The sequence below is a fragment of the Leiobunum rupestre genome, chromosome 10, assembly GCF_980474605.1.
Source record: "Leiobunum rupestre chromosome 10, qqLeiRupe1.1.hap1, whole genome shotgun sequence".
Lineage (NCBI taxonomy): Eukaryota > Metazoa > Arthropoda > Arachnida > Opiliones > Sclerosomatidae > Leiobunum > Leiobunum rupestre.
In genome coordinates, this window is record NC_143393.1 from 17,885,415 (window position 1) to 17,905,031 (window position 19,617).

Here is a 19,617-nt window from a genome sequence, read left to right on the forward strand (position 1 = left end):
CTGTGAAACCGAGAAAATCCCATGCTTTTTTAAATGGAGATTTTTTGTTTTAAGTGGTCAAAAATATTTTCGGTTGCCATGGCAAATCGAATGGGTAGTGCAACGTCTCATTTTGGGAAATTTCATATCTTATATAGGTCTACATTACGCCCGACTTGGAACAAAATCGGCAATAAACACCTCGGGTACTCTTCTTGTCAGTTTAAGTCGGTTTGAATGCCAGTTTTCACCGCCGACGATAATTCTTGGTCCACACGTGCGAAATCGCTTCACCCCGGTTCGCTTATAGCCAAGGCTTAACGTCATTTCAAATTATGACTAGAATTTAGAAAATACTAAAATGTATCCCAAAGCAATTAGTTAATCACGTTTACTTTACATACAGTAGTATTATTTGATATTATTTAGAATTTTATTCCCATTATTTTTGAAAATACCAGCAATTTTACTTCCCCGCCTGGTCGTTTTGAAAGCCTTTCTAAGCGAACCGACTTGGACGAGTTGCTTCCCGAACCAACACGAAGCGATTTCTCACGCTGGTTATGAAAATTAGCTATCTAAAACGAAGCGATTTTAGGGGTAAGTGTGAACTTGGCTTATGTACCTTTTATCGGTTTCTTGCATAAGCGCGCTGAATTTGACGATAAAGTCCGGAACATTAACGATGATTGGTTCGTCCTCTCCAATTTCGTCCACCAAGAGATGGTTGAAGTACTTGGTCCATTCGATCTGCGAAACGGTACCGTTGTAAATTAAAGGATTTAACGTTAGATTTATCGCGGGCTTACCGTCGGCGATAGGTTCTTGAGTTCGGTGACGGTCATTTTATTGTAAAGCTTGCTGATATTTCTCCTTTCCTCCCTTGGTAAGGAATACTGCCAAAGTTTATAATCGGATTAGCTATTGTGGTGGAAAGCTTTTGGAATTCCTTCCACCAAATCGGTTTTAAATATTTATGAAAACTCGACTCGAGATCCGCGTTTACAAAGACGGGACATTTTCAATGTCGAAAAGGGCATTAGTGGTTTCTTAGAATATGGAAGATACGTAATCTATTCTTACGTTGGCCAAGGTGATTTCGAAGAGCAACGACTTCATCAGCTGTTCCTCCGCGTCCTCCCTTTTAGCCCCCAGCAGGATGGCCGAATCGACCATCAACCGGTAATAGGCTTTGACGTTGGTGTCGTTGAGGCCCTTCAACAAGTACGTTCGGTCGGGCATTCCAAGAGCAGTTTGATCCAGCTGCGACGGAGGACAAATTGAGATAATTAAGATTTGTAATATTCCAAAGCGGGTCGGGCGCGCGCCTGTTTTTGATAGCTTCGCTCCGTCCCCTTTCGCGTTCGCCTTAAAAATTGGGCTATTGTATACGCTGGCTTATATTTACTAGAGCGCGCTCCTATTACTCGTAAACGTCCAGTGCAGAGGGAAGGTTTTAGATTAACCCCGACCAGAGGTGATTTATTTTCTGATTTTCCGCATACTTACGTCAACTATATGGTTGGTGTTATTCCTGTAGTCGGGGGTGACTGAAAGGTCGAGCAAAATGTCGTGAGAGAAGCCCAGTTTTCTGAAGGAGATGAGCGTGTCCATCCAGTCGAAACTGGAACCATCCCAGGAATCTCCTTCCACCACGGGCCATCCTCCCAATTCCCTCAAAGCCTTGTTTATGGGATCGGAGCCTTCCTTTTCGATCGACGCTGCGGGATTTACGTGGATATTAAAAACTTTATTTTCAATGTCAGTTTTGTGGCCCTGTTTTTACAAATTTTATCGAAGGTAAATTTGCGAGCTTGGAGTCCCTCAAATTAACTAGAGGACTCCCCCTAAAATAGATTTTCCAGGCCCGTAATAAAATTAAAAGTAGTCTACACCTAGCGCCTTGAACCAGTGGCGTAGTGAGGTTATTTGGCGCCCAGGGCCAAACTCCAAAATTTTTGCCCCCCCCCTCCTACGTCGGCCCCAATTTCCGCCATAAAATTCCTTATTTTTAAACGAAACCTAATCATTATCAATAACAAAATAAATATTAATTTAATTGATATATTAAAAAATTTTCAATATTCCAATATCCGCTTTAATACTTTAGGCGCCTCATTGGCGCCCCCCTGGCCGTCGGCGCCCGGGGTGTATGCCCCCCTGCCCCCCCCTCACTACGCCTCTGCCTTGAACAAATTTCAAAAAATTTCAAAACGAGAAACTCTGACCAAATAAATCTTCGAATCTAAACGAATTAAAAATTAAATAAAATAGGCATAATTTCCAACGATAGACCGGTTTCGCCCTATCTGGCTCGTGACTAACTAAACCGAAAAGAAAAGTTAAACCTAATCATTGAAAATTTGAAAACTCGTTGGGTAGTAACGGAAAGTCCAAGGGGATAGTGGTGAAGAATAAAAGATGATAAAATTAGCGAATAAGTAGATTAGTCCATTATGAAAAGGGATAATAAAGCTAAACCCTAAACAAAGTTTTTCACTCGAAGATCTATTTGGTCCGAGTTTCGCGTCTTTTTGTTTGCTCGAAGACCTATCGGTACGAGCTATTAGTAAGTTTTTCAAATTTGTTTAGGGTTTAGCTTTATTATCCCTTTTCATAATGGACTAATCTACTTATTCGCTAATTTTATCATCCTTTACAATGCAGTCCATAGGTGGTTCCTTTTAACTTAACGAGAAGAATAAAATATGGGAAGAGTTAAGTTAATGATAACCTGGTATGAACTGCAATGGAAAGAATAGTTTGCATTGCAGTGTAAAACTCTATACGCGTTTATTAAAAGGTGGGTAAAAATGTCGACCCACCCTTCGAGATTTTAATTTATATGGAGACGAATTTCCCGTCTTGCGTAGTTTCGTGTCTTCGGTTTTAAATCGTCTTCGTTTCAGACGACTTGTAACAAAAAAAAAGTTTCTTATTGGTCTTTCGTATAAATTAAAATTTTTCTGGTGGGTCGGCATTTTTACCCACCTTTTAATATAGGCGTATTCAACGCTGTATTCTTATTAATAACTACATTTCTGGTTTATCAAGGGAAGGGTTATAATGATTTTCTCCCGTCCGGTTTTAAAGTGTTAGCCGTCGGGATAAGATGGATCCTTCTATTGAATTTGCCCACTGGCCATTTCGAGACATTTGACTACTTATGGACGTAAAATTATTTGTTCCGGGTTCGGGGAAGAGAGTTGTCTCGTAAGTTTTGGGGCGTTGCGTCTTATCAAATATCGCGTCGACGCCATTCTGTTTATGGTTTTCGAGACTGGTCCGAACCTCTCTTCCAAATCGAGAATCGCAACTCACGCGCTACCGGGACGCATTCCATATTTTCTAAGGATTTTATAGAAATAAAACTAGGTGTAGAAGCGATTAGACGGGTTAAGCCACACCTTGAAAACTTGTAGGATTTTAGATGTAGTTTTATGGTGTACAATATTCAGTAGTAATCTCTACACGTTTCAAGGTGTTACTGAACTTGTCTATTAAAGGGAATATAACCTGCAAAGCAATCTTTATGGAAGACCCCTTCAATGTTTAAAATTTCCCTGTACACTGGCGCCTAGGAATATAATACTGCGTACCTGGAACAGAAATTTGTATTCCCCCATCACGGACTCGCTGTTTTAGCTTCGACAACGCGAGAGCTATACAATTTCGGACATACGAGCGTAGCGCCATCGTAAAAATAGGCGGAATGTTTTGTCACTATAAATTTCTATTCAAAACGGTTTTTTGTACAAGTTGAAACACGAATATTCTACCTGGATTCTACGAAACTAATTTCGGAGATGTTTATTTAATTTAAAGACAAAATAAATAAATCTTTAACACGATTTTAAAACCTGCACGCATTTCTAACCAAGTCCCAACGAACACGCGGACGAAATTTTGACTACGGTGTCCGCTAGGTGTCTCTAGTATCTTATGTCCGAATTCCCCACATTGCCAGCAGTGTTCCTAAAATGTCACTTTTTTTCGAATAAAGGCCATGTCACTGGTAAATAGTGACAAATAATGGCAAATTTGACAAATAATGGCATATAATGACAAATAGGGAAAAATTATTTTGTAAAACTCTTAGAACACTTTATTTGCTATAACTTTTAGCAATGAATAAAATAAACTAAATATAAATAAGCCCAATTCTTGGCAACCCCGCGTAGGATAATAACAAAAATAGCCTAAAAATGCTTTTATGGTATTTCATACGAAAAATTTATTCGTATTTTCACTTTTTCTAATATTTGCCACTATATGTCAATTTGTCACTAAAAATCATTATTTGCCATGACACTTTTTGCCACTATTTGCCACAATAAATGTCAGGTGGTATTTACCACCCAGGAACACTGATTGCCAGGCCTAGGAATACCATTTTTCCCCTCCAGTATTTCCATCCTAGGTGGCGCCAAACATTTTTAAAGCCAAGGCAAGAGCGGCCAAAGCTGCAAACGTTTACCTGAGGTTATATTCCCTTTATGGACCTTTTGAGTTTGTTTTATTTTATTTAATTAAATATTTTAGTAGAAAAAATTTACTCCAAATGAATAAATCTAATATTAAAATTTAATATTTGATACTTACACAAGTTCATACACGACCTGTACATGTCCTTCATCATGTTAACGTACTTGGGGCTTTCATCCGTTGATTTTTGTTCGATCATCGCTAAATTGATTTACCGTTAGCATCAAATGACATTACGTAAAGCCTAGTTCCCACTTGACGAAATATTTCGACGAATTAATTTTTCGCGGTCAGAGAAAAAAAGCGCGATTCGTTTTAATCGATAGGGGGTAGGTTCTAATTTGGCGCGAATATTTAAAAACGCTAAGCCTAATATCGCTTAAAAATGAACCAAATGGAGAGTAATGTTTAGAATTTCAATCTTATTAAATTATACAATACATGATAATTTTTTCTCCAAAAATCAAAGACGTTTTAAGATTAGAAATATATTTCTAAAAAGACACGAACAGGGCTATTTCGATAACCTTATTCAAGAAATGAGGAGTTGTGACCGTGAAAGATGTTTCCAGTGAGTAATTTGAAATAAACAATGTTTGACAGATTAAGCAATTAAAATTTGATTTGCTTTGTAGGTTCTTTCGAATGGGTCCAGAACAATACGATGTATTACTCAATCTAGTCAGAAATAGGATTGAGAAGAAAAATAGCAGATTTCGAAAAATCTTAAATTTGAAAATTTCCGCAAGTTTTATTCGTGCGCGTCAATTTACAGCGCGGAAACTGCTTTTTTCGCCAAGTGGGAACTAGGCTTAAAAGTTCCAATTGTAAAAAACGCGAATCACCTCTCAGTTTAATGTCCAATTCGTCCTGAACGATGGAAAAAGTGGACAAGGACGTCTTGTCGTCTGGAATGACTTGTTTAGCCACCCATCCTCCGCAAGCGAACTGGTAAAAGTCGTCGCAAGGATGGGCTTTCGTGTCCATATTGTTCAACAAAGTGGCGGCTGCGGACAAATTCGGGTTTAGAACGCGTTCGTACCTACGATAGCGATCGAGTGGTACCTGCTTTGACGCATCCCGGGGTCAGACAGACGTTCTGTACTGGGATCAACGCGGCTTCCGTCGTGCCTGAGATGGTGTTAGGATCTTGGTTGACTAGTTTGTCCGCCGTCGAAGGCAGGTGAATACTTTTTCTCGGGTCTGCAAGGTCAATCGTCAATTACGTTACTATATTCGTACTGGTCTCGATTTCGAGTTGTTAGAGATACTTGCCAATGTTTTTCTGGTAGTGGAAAGCGACGATGGCCAAAGCGACGGCCATGGCCGCGAACATGACTAGAGAAATAGCCGTTACCCCGCATAATGTCCTTTCCAAGCGACTTCTTCGGTGCCACCATGGTGGATTTCTGCAAGCAAATAAACAACAAACACGTGAGAATTAAAACCTAAAATTATCTATCAAATAAATTAAAACCTTATAACTAAAGGTTTCGGTTCTTTGGTGGACGCTTTGAGCTTCATCGTGCAATTTGTTCGCGACCTCTCTTAGTAACCATTAGATTCGAAATCCGCTCTTGAAATGAAAGAGTCGGTTTCATATTTCAAAATTTACATCGAAAAAGAGACGAGATTCTACCCTCCCCCGCCTCGTAAAAAAGTGTCGAAAACAGCCCAAATTTTCGACTTTGCAGCCCGGGGAGGGGTAGGGGGGACGCAAAAAAAGATACAATTAAGAAAAGGTCGACGAGGGCTGTTTCTTAGCGTTTCGGGGTTGAGCGCTCATGTAAATCGCGAACTGCGACGAAGGAAAAGTTCTACTAGGATACCAACTGGGATCCTATTCGATAAAACTTTCCAAACTAAAATTTTGGCGTTGTTAGCCAGATTTTCTATAGCGGTTAATTTAGTTGAGCGTCGAAGGGAAGGGGTCGAAGGAGATAACATCTGTAGTCACTTCATTCCGCCAAAAAAGGAACGACATATCTTTTCAATAACAACGAGAAAGTGTACTCCATTACGAGCGCGCAAAGTATTCCATCATTGCCATAAAAATATAAGATAATAGAAAAGCGACCAGTGACGCGGAAAATGGCGACGAAACCTTTCTGTCCTTTCTTTCTCGCGTGTCCTCCTTTTCATTGAATCTTTTTCGTCGCTAGTTTGACCTTCGGGATGGACCCGGATAGAGGGGTTAGCATCGCGGGTTTTGTGGAGAGTGGCTAACAACAGAAGTATATCATGTCTCCGAGAAGTATTAACAATCCGCTAAGCAAATAACCAAGGAACCACACAGTAATAATTCAACTAGTGACTTGCGAAGTCGGTTACCGGGGGCTGGGTTAAATTTCGTGACAAGCCTTTCAATTTACTTTTACCAAGAATATATTGAAGTTACTAAGAATATTGGACTACAGGATTCTGATTCCCATCCTCGCAGCCTTTTAACTTGAATGCGCCTTAAATGCAGACGAACTTTCTCCGCAAAAGCTGTGAGGATGGTACCACGGGTTAATGCTATGCTGTAATATTCTTAGTAACTTCAATACATTCTTGCTTTTACTAGTACCGTGACCCTCAACAAGTTTTTATGAACAGGGAAACCGAAGAGCTCGGGAGAAAACTCCTTTAACCAGTGAGGAGATAACTTACAAACTCAACGCCACCTGTTTAAAGGCATTAAAAGTCGATAGATGACTTGGGAATAAGATGGTGCCTTGGGTATTAGCCTAGCTGATTATTATTATTATTATTATTATTATTATTTTATCGTACTCATATATAAATATAATTTATAAATCATAATTTAATTATATTCAAACACGTTGTAATGTTGATATTATACATCCACAGGTGGAGTAATTTTTAGCCGTAACTTCCTTCAAACCATAATTAATTTTAGTGTTGTAAGTCGGAAAATTTTCCTGAAAATGACCGAGGCCTTTTTTCCGGAAAATTTTCCGTATTTTTCCGAAAAAAATAAAAAAAAGTTTTCATTCGATGATTAGTCTAATATATTGTTTGCAAATTGAAATAAAGCGGTATTTTCGCCTCATTTTTTCGAATCTGAAAGTAAAACTAAACCTCTAGACTAGTTTAAACTGATTAACAATGTAACGCTATTAATGTTTTGTAGTATGTTTACTGATATTAGACATTTTATATCGATAAAAAGTTAAAAATATTAAAAACCCTTAAAAGGTAATTTATGTTTCAAATTTTTATTTTTCCGATTTGCGGAAAATTTGCCGCAATTCGGAAAATTTTCCGGAAACTTTTCTGGAAAATTTTCCGCATTTTATTTTTCCGGAAAATTAACAACACTATTTAATTTCTTCGTCAGAAATGGATACTTCTCTCGATAGAGATATGTCATATACTTCTGGTAAAAATGATCGAAAGGAAATAACGAGTTGATTTTGCTTCATTCATATATTTTTCGGGGGATTCCTGGATTACCCCGGTGGCAAAAAAAAAACCGATTCAACGGACGAAGTATATTTTTTATATTCAGCGTAGCTCACTCACGCTAAAGCTTTTGGTTCGCTATCTCCGGATACCATTCCTTGACCCATATATCCTACTATAACGAGGTTATACCCTATTGGTGACTACTTGAAAGTAGGTATTCGAGTAGATGGATGGGGTAAAGTCTGTACGCGTTGACCTAATCCACAGATTGAACTCGCTCTAAGCGTCGGCTACAACTGGGAGCCCTCAACAATCGCGAGTTTTCCAAGCCAAGAATCTTCAAATTTCTTTTTAACAATCACTCTGGAGTTATCGCTTCCGGCCGGCTGACTTAGGACATTCGATTGAACAGATCTTGGACTAATTTCATTTCCCCTTTTACGAAATATTGGCGCGGATGATTCAATTTTATTATAGACATGGCTGGAAAAAAAACCTGCTTTTAAAATAAAATAACCGTTTTTTTATTTAAACCATGTTTAAACTAGGTTTATTTAAACCATGTTTAAACTAGGTTTATTTAAACCATGTTTAAACTAGGTTTATTTAAAACACTGGTTTAAATTACTTTAATACAATTCTTAAACTGTTCTTTACTAACTAAATTTAATTTTAGTTAAAACAAATTATATGCGAAGATTAAAAATTTACCTTTTTATATTACGTGCTTACATAAAGGGCTTACACTTCTTTGACTCTATTTAACATCTTTTTTAAAGACTTTAAACAAAAACACAAATTAAGATGCTTTCTCTGCGCGTAGTCGGTTATTATTATTATCCAATAATCAACTGTATAACAGCAGTATCGTTTTAAAATGTGTTGTTGTAGATTTAGTTTCGGTTTCGAATATTACAAATGTCTCGTCAGAAACGAAGTTTTAGTTTTTTAATTTCAATTATGTTCAAATAATTGGGAAACCAGCCAATCCTGTATATAGAGTGGCGTAAATTAACCCCCCCCCCTCAAGACCCCGCAATGCGGGAGGGCCACAGGTCTTCAGTGGGCCCCTAAATTCCTATCAAATTATATACCAACTAGATACCAACTAAAACCCCGCCAATAGTTTCGCGGGGGGGGGGCTATGGTGTCTTAGCTACGCCACTGAGAGCGCCCTAAACTCAAATGTGTTTTTTCTTGCGTTTAGAAGTTCTAAATATTTAAACGTTCATTACAGTAAAAAAATTATCCATAAAAAATCTCATAGGAAAAATAAGAAATTTGTAGTCGATTTATAGGATTTTATTGGAGAGGTTTTCGCGAAATAATGGCAAACCTGATAACTTTTTTTTAAATGACCGAAAAATATAGGTTTCGAGTACTTATGAAGTGATATAAAGGAAGGTATATTAATTGGTTGAGCCAGCGAAGATTTCTAATATTTCTAAAATTCTAACTTTGTAGATTTTGATAGCAAAAGTCATAATTGCAACGGGGGAAGCCCGTAAAATTCCGCAAATATAGGATAAAATAGGAAAATAGTGTAATTATAGAAACACATTGAACCCTGCTCTAATTCAATAAAATTAATTTAATTGCCACTTTAATAAATAATTATAAAATAAACGGAATTTCCACTGTCGAAATACAGAAATCTTTAATACATAAATTAGCGAATAAAATAGACAATCGAAGTAATATCCTACCTGACGTAAATAACAGATGCGGAACTAAACCGATGTATAGTTGGATATTCCATATTTTGATTGGTCACTCTGTTAAATTATCACTAAAATACTCCGCGCACTCTTAGATTCATCACTCCGAACTAGCGCTTTATGTAAAAGCGTTTTGAAATTGTATCCATTTCGACGTAAACTATCATCGACTCTGAATTAAAAATTATTGATCCGTTATTGTCAGCGGGTTTTCTGATCAAATTAAACCGTATTAAAACTTGCGCAAAAAAATCGCTTCGTTTTTGACCCAGTTGGAAAGAACTTGGGATTTTTTTCATCGACATTTTACCAATGCATTTAAAAGTTAGTGGTTAGTGGGGAATAGAATTGGCCCGTGGGGCACACGTTTGATATCTACGAAAACCTTCTTTCGTCCAATTAGCACTTATATTAATGTTTTACCCCCCGAAAAAATCTTACTATCTTATCATTAACTATCAAGGTGAAAAAATCTTGTTTGTTTTAAATGATTTTTCTAGGTCCACAATTTCTAACGATAAAACGATCGTGAATGTTCAAATTAATCATTTTCGCTAATGCGATCTCGTTATATAAACCTGTTATGTAACCTTTTTATTACAATTTGAATTTTGAATTTTTGAAATTAATTTCAGGGTTTTAATGGTATATTTTTCAGAATGCTATGCTATAAAATATTAGACCCCTGAATTCCGTGGCAACAGCAAAAAAATTATTAATTTGATTAATTTGATATTTATTCCATATATTTTAAATTCTCATTAAAAATACAGTATTACTTATTAACTATATTTCGTCATTTTCCCTAAATTTAATTTCGAAATACATATTTTAAATGAATCTCTATTGATTATTAAAATTAGTATTAACATAAATATTAAAAAAAATCATTAAATTTTTAATAAATCTCTAGTATTTCCTGTAACCGTCTGAATAATTTTATTATCTAAAAAACACAATGGGTTCATTTACTTCAGTTTATAGTAGGTCAGAAATGTACTATCAGCCTGTAGAAGTGTTCCAACCACTTTGCTTCAAAGTAATGATGGGAAGAACATTTTGGCCACTGAAACAATAACTATTTTTCTCTATTTTCCTAATGCATTATTTTTACCTATTAAGGTTCATTATATTTTCAATATTTACACTTGGATACGTGGGGTAAATACACTTCTCGGGTATACAGGTACCGAAAGTTTAACGTCCTTATAACCGGCTAGTTTTTCTTTACGCTAACAAGAAGCTAAAACGTAAAAATCAGGTTTGAACAAAAGCAGATTATAATAACCTTTGAAATAAGTAAAAGTAAAAGTAAACGCCCGGGGGAGAGCGACGACAGCGACACTCATCAGTCAACGACGTACTTCAGGTTGCCAGCCGGTTCCCCCAGAGTTCCTTCAACCATTATTACTGAAATACAAATTATAGGTCTTAACGTTATTTCCAAGTATTACGTAACTTGAAATCGGAATGCCTTCGAGTCAGATATTTTTCTGATTTGGACAAATATGTCCGTTTATTAGCCTTAACATAAATTCAAATTAAGATTAATTTAAATAAAATTACTCAACAACTCAAAGTTTTGGAAAAATATGTTCGTTCTTGAGTCTTAACAGAAATTAAATTTAATAAAATTACGATTAATTAAAAAAATTACTTTAAACCTAAAACTTTGGACAAATGTCTGTTGAGTATTAACATTAAATTAGGATTAATTAAAATTAGCTTGTATTAATAAAATTACTCAAAAACTCAAAATGTTGGAAAAAAAATATGTTCGTTCTTGTGTCTTAACCTAAAATATAATTACAAAGCCTAAAATTTTGGACAAATGTCTGTTCTTGAGTATTAACATAAATTAAATTAAGATTGATTAAAATTATGGATATTTCCGTGCTGTAGCTATAAAATAAATTCGATTAAATTATAATTAATTAAAAAACGACTACGATTATTTAAATAATATTTAAAACCTCAAATAATTACTTAATACCTCAATAAGTTTAAACAATAAAAATTAAATTAGGTTTAATTAAATAAATTACTTGAAACCTAATTTTTTTAAAGATCAAGTAGATTACATTACATTATGTTACCTCTACATTATAATAGCTAATTACTAATTACGTGTAATTTAATAAAAAAATTACTTCCCTCGCTCTCTATAGAGGGCGTAATGTGATTGACGATAAACGGATATTGACGAGATTAGTAATCGCCTAACGTTATCCAAATCGAACATCGATGACGTATTCCATTATCCGTTTTCGAGGAGGATATGCTTGTGGGGATACAACCTTGACGGCTAATAAGACATCATTACTTAACAAAATTACTTAACATTACCAAAACGCGGTCATAATTCAAAAATAAAATTGAAGTAAACATTCGTCATGGGAGAGTGGCTGGTTTTCCCGATGACTTCTCCGAATAATTTACCACATTTATTTTCTCTTGTTTTATTTTATTCAAATATATTACGACATTTTCAAACCTTGAAAATTTTATTATTTTTACTGTAGCTATTTCACGCCATTGTAAATTTCATAAATTGAAACCCAATTTCAAACTTTAAATTAGAATTGTTTTTAAAATTTTTATTATTTTGATGGTAATTTAAATATTTTTAAAAGTTTTATTTTTTTGACGGTTATTATTTCACGCCATTTAAATTTCAAATTTCCTAAATTTAAATCCATATTAAAATTTAAATTTAAAATTTCGTAAATTTAAATCCATATTAAAATTTAATTTAAAATTTCGTAAATTTAAATCCAACTTAAAATTTAAATTTAAAATTTCGTAAATTTAAATCCAACTTAAAATTTAAATTTAAAATTTCGTAAATTTAAATCCAACTTAAAATTTAAAATTTCGTAAATTTAAATCCAACTTAAAATTTAAAATTTCGTAAATTTAAATCCAACTTAAAATTTAAATTTAAAATTTCGTAAATTTAAATCCAACTTAAAATTTAAATCCAACTTAAAATTTAAATCCAACTTAAAATTTAAATCCAACTTAAAATTTAAATCCAACTTAAAATTTAAATCCAACTTAAAATTTAAATCCAACTTAAAATTTAAATCCAACTTAAAATTTAAATCCAACTTAAAATTTAAATCCAACTTAAAATTTAAATCCAACTTAAAATTTAAATCCAACTTAAAATTTAAATCCAACTTAAAATTTAAATCCAACTTAAAATTTAAATCCAACTTAAAATTTAAATCCAACTTAAAATTTAAATCCAACTTAAAATTTAAATCCAACTTAAAATTTAAATCCAACTTAAAATTTAAATCCAACTTAAAATTTAAATCCAACTTAAAATTTAAATCCAACTTAAAATTTAAATCCAACTTAAAATTTAAATCCAACTTAAAATTTAAATCCAACTTAAAATTTAAATCCAACTTAAAATTTAAATCCAACTTAAAATTTAAATCCAACTTAAAATTTAAATCCAACTTAAAATTTAAATCCAACTTAAAATTTAAATCCAACTTAAAATTTAAATCCAACTTAAAATTTAAATCCAACTTAAAATTTAAATCCAACTTAAAATTTAAATCCAACTTAAAATTTAAATCCAACTTAAAATTTAAATCCAACTTAAAATTTAAATCCAACTTAAAATTTAAATCCAACTTAAAATTTAAATCCAACTTAAAATTTAAATCCAACTTAAAATTTAAATCCAACTTAAAATTTAAATCCAACTTAAAATTTAAATCCAACTTAAAATTTAAATCCAACTTAAAATTTAAATCCAACTTAAAATTTAAATCCAACTTAAAATTTAAATCCAACTTAAAATTTAAATCCAACTTAAAATTTAAATCCAACTTAAAATTTAAATCCAACTTAAAATTTAAATCCAACTTAAAATTTAAATCCAACTTAAAATTTAAATCCAACTTAAAATTTAAATCCAACTTAAAATTTAAATCCAACTTAAAATTTAAATCCAACTTAAAATTTAAATCCAACTTAAAATTTAAATCCAACTTAAAATTTAAATCCAACTTAAAATTTAAATCCAACTTAAAATTTAAATTTAAAATTTAGTAAATTTAAATCCAACTTAACAATTAAATTTAAAATTTCGTAAATTTAAATCCAATTGAAAATTTCGTAAATTTAAATCCAATTGAAAATTTCGTAAATTTAAATCCAATTGAAAATTTACTCTCTCCCGCCTTTGTTCACAGTGACGAGTGAATCGATTTCTGATTAGTCTATCGGTTACGCAAGAATTTAATCTTAGTTTATCACATCTCTCGATACGGTTCGAGGCAGCTAAGTTTATCAAACTTTCACTTTTAATCAAAACTGGTTTCTCAGATGAATTCCTCTCCTTTCTCCGATGCAATTGAAAAACAGAGTTGGGTAATTGATTTTTCTCGGGAAGGGACGAGAAGGGATGACCCCGGGGATTTCGGGGTGTATTTCAGGTTGCGTAATGGTGCGGTCCTCGCGGGGGATTGAACCCTGCTTAAATTTAAATTCTATTGGCATTTCGGAAAGTCAATAAAAGATTTACGGATTTTCCAAATCCTTTAAAACCTAACTTAAAAGCGAGTTTCAAAGACGTCTTTTAGTTAGTTTGACGTCATACTTTAGTTACCTAATACGTCAGCTAATACGTCAGCAGAGACTAACCCTTTTTTGTGACATAGACATTAGTCTGTGGTTGTGAAATCATAAATTTAGTTGATTTTTTTACTTAGTGCTCGGCATTCGATTAATTTTTATCCATGAATAAAATAAGCGATATTTAAATATTATTTATTTAAATAACCAATAGTGGAATAAAAATTGAAAAATGTTTAAATAATCGAAATAAAACAAACAATTATTTAAATTTATTTATTCAAATAAATGCTTGGTTGCGTAAAAAAACAATTAAATAAGTTAAAACGATATTCTTTTTACCAACGTTTTTAAAATAAATCGGAAAATTTGTGGATAACGAATAAACAATTCCGAGCACTATTTTTACATGTTTTAAATAAAATATTTGTAATTTTAATTGAGTGTTTATTTTATTCATTTTCAAACATTTAATGGCTCTTTTTCGTGTCAAATTGATTAATAATTTGTGAAAATTTAAATCAATAATAATTAAAATTAATTACTACTTGTAATTTAGTTTTATTTGATTTAGCATTGCTACGATGACTACTTTTTACATTGAAGTATCAGTGATTCAGAGGTAATTTAAATCTGATTTATCTGATTTTTTTAATGACTGATTTTAAATCCGATAGGTGGATTAGTGAAATTCGCTTACAGGAACTTGCTAAAATGGTTTTAAATAGTTGATTTTATAAAATGTCTTTACGCTTGCCCAACTTATTGAAATGTTGCCCTGGAATAGTTCAGCCAATGCCTAAGAATGAGTTCATAAGCTCTTTAGTGTGAGAGAAAACGGATCTACAGCTGAAGCGGGGAGGCAACATTTCAACAAGATGGCCAAGGTTATTTTATAAAAAGAACTATTCCGTAGCTTGTGGGAAATGAAGTTTTAAGAAATTTTGACTTAATCTAAGTATTTGTAGATCTTTATATTATATCACTTTTTATAACGACTATACGGTTGAAAAATTCCCAGGTATGGTTTTCTAACAAAAAAGTTCATTCTAATCGCTTCTAATTGGAATTATTCAACCCAGGCGGTGTCGTTAACAAAGACTCGCGGAGATACGCGACGAAAATATCCAGCTGTAATATTATTTCCAATTCATAACACCGTATACAATGATAATTATATAAAATTACTTATTCAAATATATACAATATTTTCACTTTTCTCTGAGCCCCTATTCTGACTAACTGCTTTAAATATATGGTAAGAGGGAAAGCTAAATCCCCCCCCCGACGACACCGTTTATACACTCTTAGACATTCTTATACGATCCTCCCTGGATTTCTAGAAAAAAAGCTCTTCATGAATAATGCAAAAGAAGAGTACATAATTTATAATAGCAGTAGTATGTTATTCTTTAAAAAATGACAATATATCTCTTTCTATTTTCTAAGCGTATGGGTGAACCCCGAAAGATGACTTCATGGTTTGTCAGTGTTTCAGAAAAGGTATTTTTCACGTTACGCCCAGACTGGGTTAAATGCCTTTAATTATCCAACCATTTTATATTTTGCTTCTCAAAGATATTGCCAATTAAATGACCTAAATCGAAGACCCCGTACAAATATGTTGTCTTTTGTCAACTTTGTCACCCAAAAAAAAACCTAAATTCTTAAATTTTTCTATCCCACTACCGTATAGTATAGTTGGCACGACCTTTTTTGTGAATGGAGTAAAACTAGGACTCGCTCATGCACTGTTGAATCGTGAGCCCAACCGCCCATAATTCGTAATTTTAACGTAATTAAACGTAACGGAACTATATAATTTTCGCCCTGACCTTTGACACGCTACTTTGACCATTTTTTGTTGTCGCGCATGCGTAGATATATATACTTCTATAGTTTGATCACCTGTATAACAGGAAATCCGTTTTTATCTATTGTTCGAAAGTTAAATATTAACATTTTATCTCTCTATATACTACAACAGATGTATATAATCTTTGTTGTTTGAGTTGAAAGTTTTTTCTTTCTAGAAAAAAGGTTTGAGATATAAAAAATCGATAGAAAATTAAAGTAAATACACTTAGGCGTGAAATCTCGTTTAAAGGTGTCAGGCGTAGATTTTGTAAATAAAGAAAATTTAGGCTATGTAATAGTGAAAGTAAGACCCCCCCACCAAAATTTCAAACTGAACAAATTTCCAGGTGTTTCCTTAGTGGCCTACTTAGGGGTTTTTTTTTTGCAAAAGACTTTGTTTGAAATGTCTGGTATAATCATAGGCTATATATCGTACCTAAGGAGTATTCTTGAAATGGGGATTAGGCTCAGTACGATATCAACCGTACCCGTTTCCCGCTTTTCACTTAACTATCTACTAAGAGCTATCTAATTGGGGTGTTTTTTACTGTCTGCGTTTAACTAGACAGAAAAAGTCGGTTCATTACCTAATTTGCACAGACGGTTGTATTGGACTGGTAGTACTTTTACCGTTTCTGGACTTTAGGTTTTAAGCAATTTGAGCCGCTTAATAGGCGCATATATTACTACTCGAACACAGATCTACTGACACGATAAAATTACAATTTTTTTAGATAACCGTTCTCGATACGCGAAACTGTATCGTAGGGGTTGAATGCTTTCTGAGGTAGGCTTTTTATAGTAATTGGCCAATGCTCACCTGTAATATGTCAGTCTTTACACGCTCTGTATACAAATGTCAACTTACAAACACGGAAGTTACTCGTAAATTTTTTTAATTTCATGTTTATTTGAAAATTGAAACTCGCTAGGACTTCGGCGCAGATCGCGCGCTTATTTTGTTTATATTTGGTTTAAATAGTATATTTTATTCAGATAACGTTGATATATTATGTATAGTGAATTCGATATGTCACGGATAAACCCAAATATGAATATATTTGTAAATAAAATGATAAAACTGAACTTGGAGTGCGTGTGTTGGTTTTAATGGAGGCATAATTCCAGTAGCTAAAATCTTTAAAAATAATAGGGAAAATAAGGACTTCTAACGATAAAAATAGGGTATAATAGGAACCAAATTTTTCAAAATTGGAACCAAATAGGGACGAATGTAAAACAAAATGAGATCTTTATTAACTAAATTCGAAAACTGAATTGGTATTTATATTTTCTTTAAAATTTACAAGCTAACAGGGAGATAGTATCCTACATTTTAATAACGTTAGTAAGCTTGTGGCGCTATTTTATCGTTTATCCTCACATTTGACTATTTTGTAATCAGTTCTTGTCACTCCTTGAGAAGATGTATAAAAATATTTTAAGCCTACAATGGTTTCCCTGAATTTCGTGAAAATATAGTACTTTAGGGTCCAAATCCCGATTTTAGGGTCTTTTGGGAGCCCTGATAAAATAAAGATAACATGTTTCTTCAAAATACGTTTCTCAAGGGGGAAGAATACAGTAAAAGCCTCTTTTTCGTTCAAGCTGAACGTTTCTGTTTTAACAATTACATAATTGAATTATATTTTTCTTATTAGGCTGAACCTTCCTCTAGTGCTTAAAATAATATTTATAATTCTAATATTAATAGTTAACGAGATATAAGGTCCTAACTAAAGGGTAGTTTGGGCGCTTGCCCAACTTATTTAGCTCCGGGGGTCCGAATTAAAACGTAATAACTTAATTATTTTTAAATTTAAAATTGTCAAAATTATTTTAAGCACTAAACAAGAGGCTGTTCTACACTTAAATGTTAATTTTATAAGTTAAAATACAAGATTAAAAGAGTTCAGCTTGAAATAGCGCGAAAGTAAACAATGGCCACTGTAGTCTTCCCCCTTAAGTAATACACGAGGTATATTTTAGAAGATGCGTGTTACATTTTGGCGTCCCTGATGGATAATTCTCACGTAAGAGACGCGTTTTATACTTCTGGAAACGCGGTATATCTTGACATTCCTCTAAAGCTGGTTTTACACACGACGGAAAATGAACTATGAACCATTTTCCGTCGCAAATAACCAGCTTAACCCGTTAAGCGTTTCTCAATACATTCTATTACGTTCAGAAGCGTATTCGCTTGATATAGATTATCGGCGACAAGGAGGAGTTTCGTCGGGCCTAATGATCGCGCTTAATTGGCGCGGCATCTCTTTAATCACCTTTTTGACAGGCAGATTCCCAGGACAGAAATCCGACAAACGCGACTCGCGAAAAGTCTTGGAATTAATAACCGCCAAGCTGCTTTGAAAAATATTAGCAATTTAAGGTCGTTTCTGGAACACAGCGAGAGAGAGAGAGAGAGAAAAGGTCAATGACCTTTTTCTTTGTTTTAGAGTTTCTGTTCGACGAGGAACTCTTTTATGGTGTAACCTAAAAAACCGCGGAAACTGAGCTAAAATTGGGATTGCCGTAGAAAACGGTAGTTTATAGTTGCTAGTTTTTTCTATAGTCAATAGGGCCTCGGAAATTATTACTATACTCGAAATCAATGTTAACTGAGACATTTAAAGCGTTCAGCATTTAAAGTTAATAAACATTATCTTATCAGTAGATTGCCTTAGTCCTCTTCCGGTTTTTAAATGCGCAAATTTGCCGTGTTCTGTCCAATAGCTCTTTATATAAAATACGATAAGTCACGTGATTACGTTAGATTCATCGTGCAGTTAAAGTTTTTGTTGAGCTCGCGCGAAAACGCACGAGACCCTCTAAATATTAGGAAGCGCGCGCTCCAAAACATAACACTTGTTATACATGTATGCGTGTATATTATTTTATAGAAAGAGCTATCGTTAGTCCTTAAAATCTTGTACAAAGGGTTGCCATGATTGTTTTGTGGGGAAAATATTTGTAAGGAAGTACTAATTTCTTACAAGCCCTTTCAAGCTTTTACTTCAAGTAAAGTTACTATTACCTTAAACCTAGTGGTTTAAGGTTGTAACATATTTACTCATAAGTGTATTAAAAATTTAAATGAGACCTTGTTTCACAGCCACCAAAGAAAATACGGACTAACGTCGCGTAAAACTGGTTTTAACTTCCTTCCCTCCCCGCCAAAACTAGTTTTGATGACGATAAAACCGTCATCGACTGGGAAGTGACGTCAATTACGCTGGGAAGTGACGTCAATTACGTCATATCCTCGCAACAAGGTCTCATTGAAAAATTTCTTTCTGGCACACTTATGAATAATTATGTTACATATGGTAATAGTAACTTCGAGTATAGTGATGACTACACCTTTTTTGGTTCAAATCAGGGCCTTTTTGCACGCTACTCAAAACATAAAATAATAAGTTTCATTATGACGCTTACCCATTCATGGTTTGATGTAATACATTAGAATATGTTGTTACAAAATATGTTTTAAACATAGAACTTTTTCTGAATTCGATCCGCGTAAAACCGTACATATTGTGATATTAAATAGCAAAAGACTCCCTTCAAT

The 19,617-nt window shown here is 33.6% G+C and overlaps 1 protein-coding gene across 4 annotated transcripts in view; it reads right to left on the minus strand.

The window, feature by feature from the left end:
- The window catches only part of Nep2 (M13 family metallopeptidase neprilysin 2), a 39,649-nt gene that overhangs the window by 8,796 nt on the left and 11,236 nt on the right, over positions 1 to 19,617 (minus strand). The window contains exons 1-9 of one of the 4 annotated variants that reach the window (XM_090161584.1): positions 9,582 to 9,946; positions 5,740 to 5,873; positions 5,530 to 5,667; positions 5,310 to 5,471; positions 4,582 to 4,665; positions 1,489 to 1,700; positions 1,063 to 1,242; positions 789 to 875; positions 605 to 729 (exon numbers count right to left, since the gene is read on the minus strand). In XM_090161584.1, coding sequence (XP_090017710.1) covers positions 605 to 729; positions 789 to 875; positions 1,063 to 1,242; positions 1,489 to 1,700; positions 4,582 to 4,665; positions 5,310 to 5,471; positions 5,530 to 5,667; positions 5,740 to 5,873; positions 9,582 to 9,634 — 1,175 coding nt within the window. In that variant the 5' untranslated portion in view covers positions 9,635 to 9,946. Of the gene's footprint in view, positions 1 to 604; positions 730 to 788; positions 876 to 1,062; positions 1,243 to 1,488; positions 1,701 to 4,581; positions 4,666 to 5,309; positions 5,472 to 5,529; positions 5,668 to 5,739; positions 5,874 to 5,941; positions 6,064 to 7,992; positions 8,066 to 9,581; positions 9,947 to 19,617 lie in introns of those variants that run through there. The other 3 variants (XM_090161586.1, XM_090161585.1, XM_090161583.1) reach the window with 3 other exon arrangements.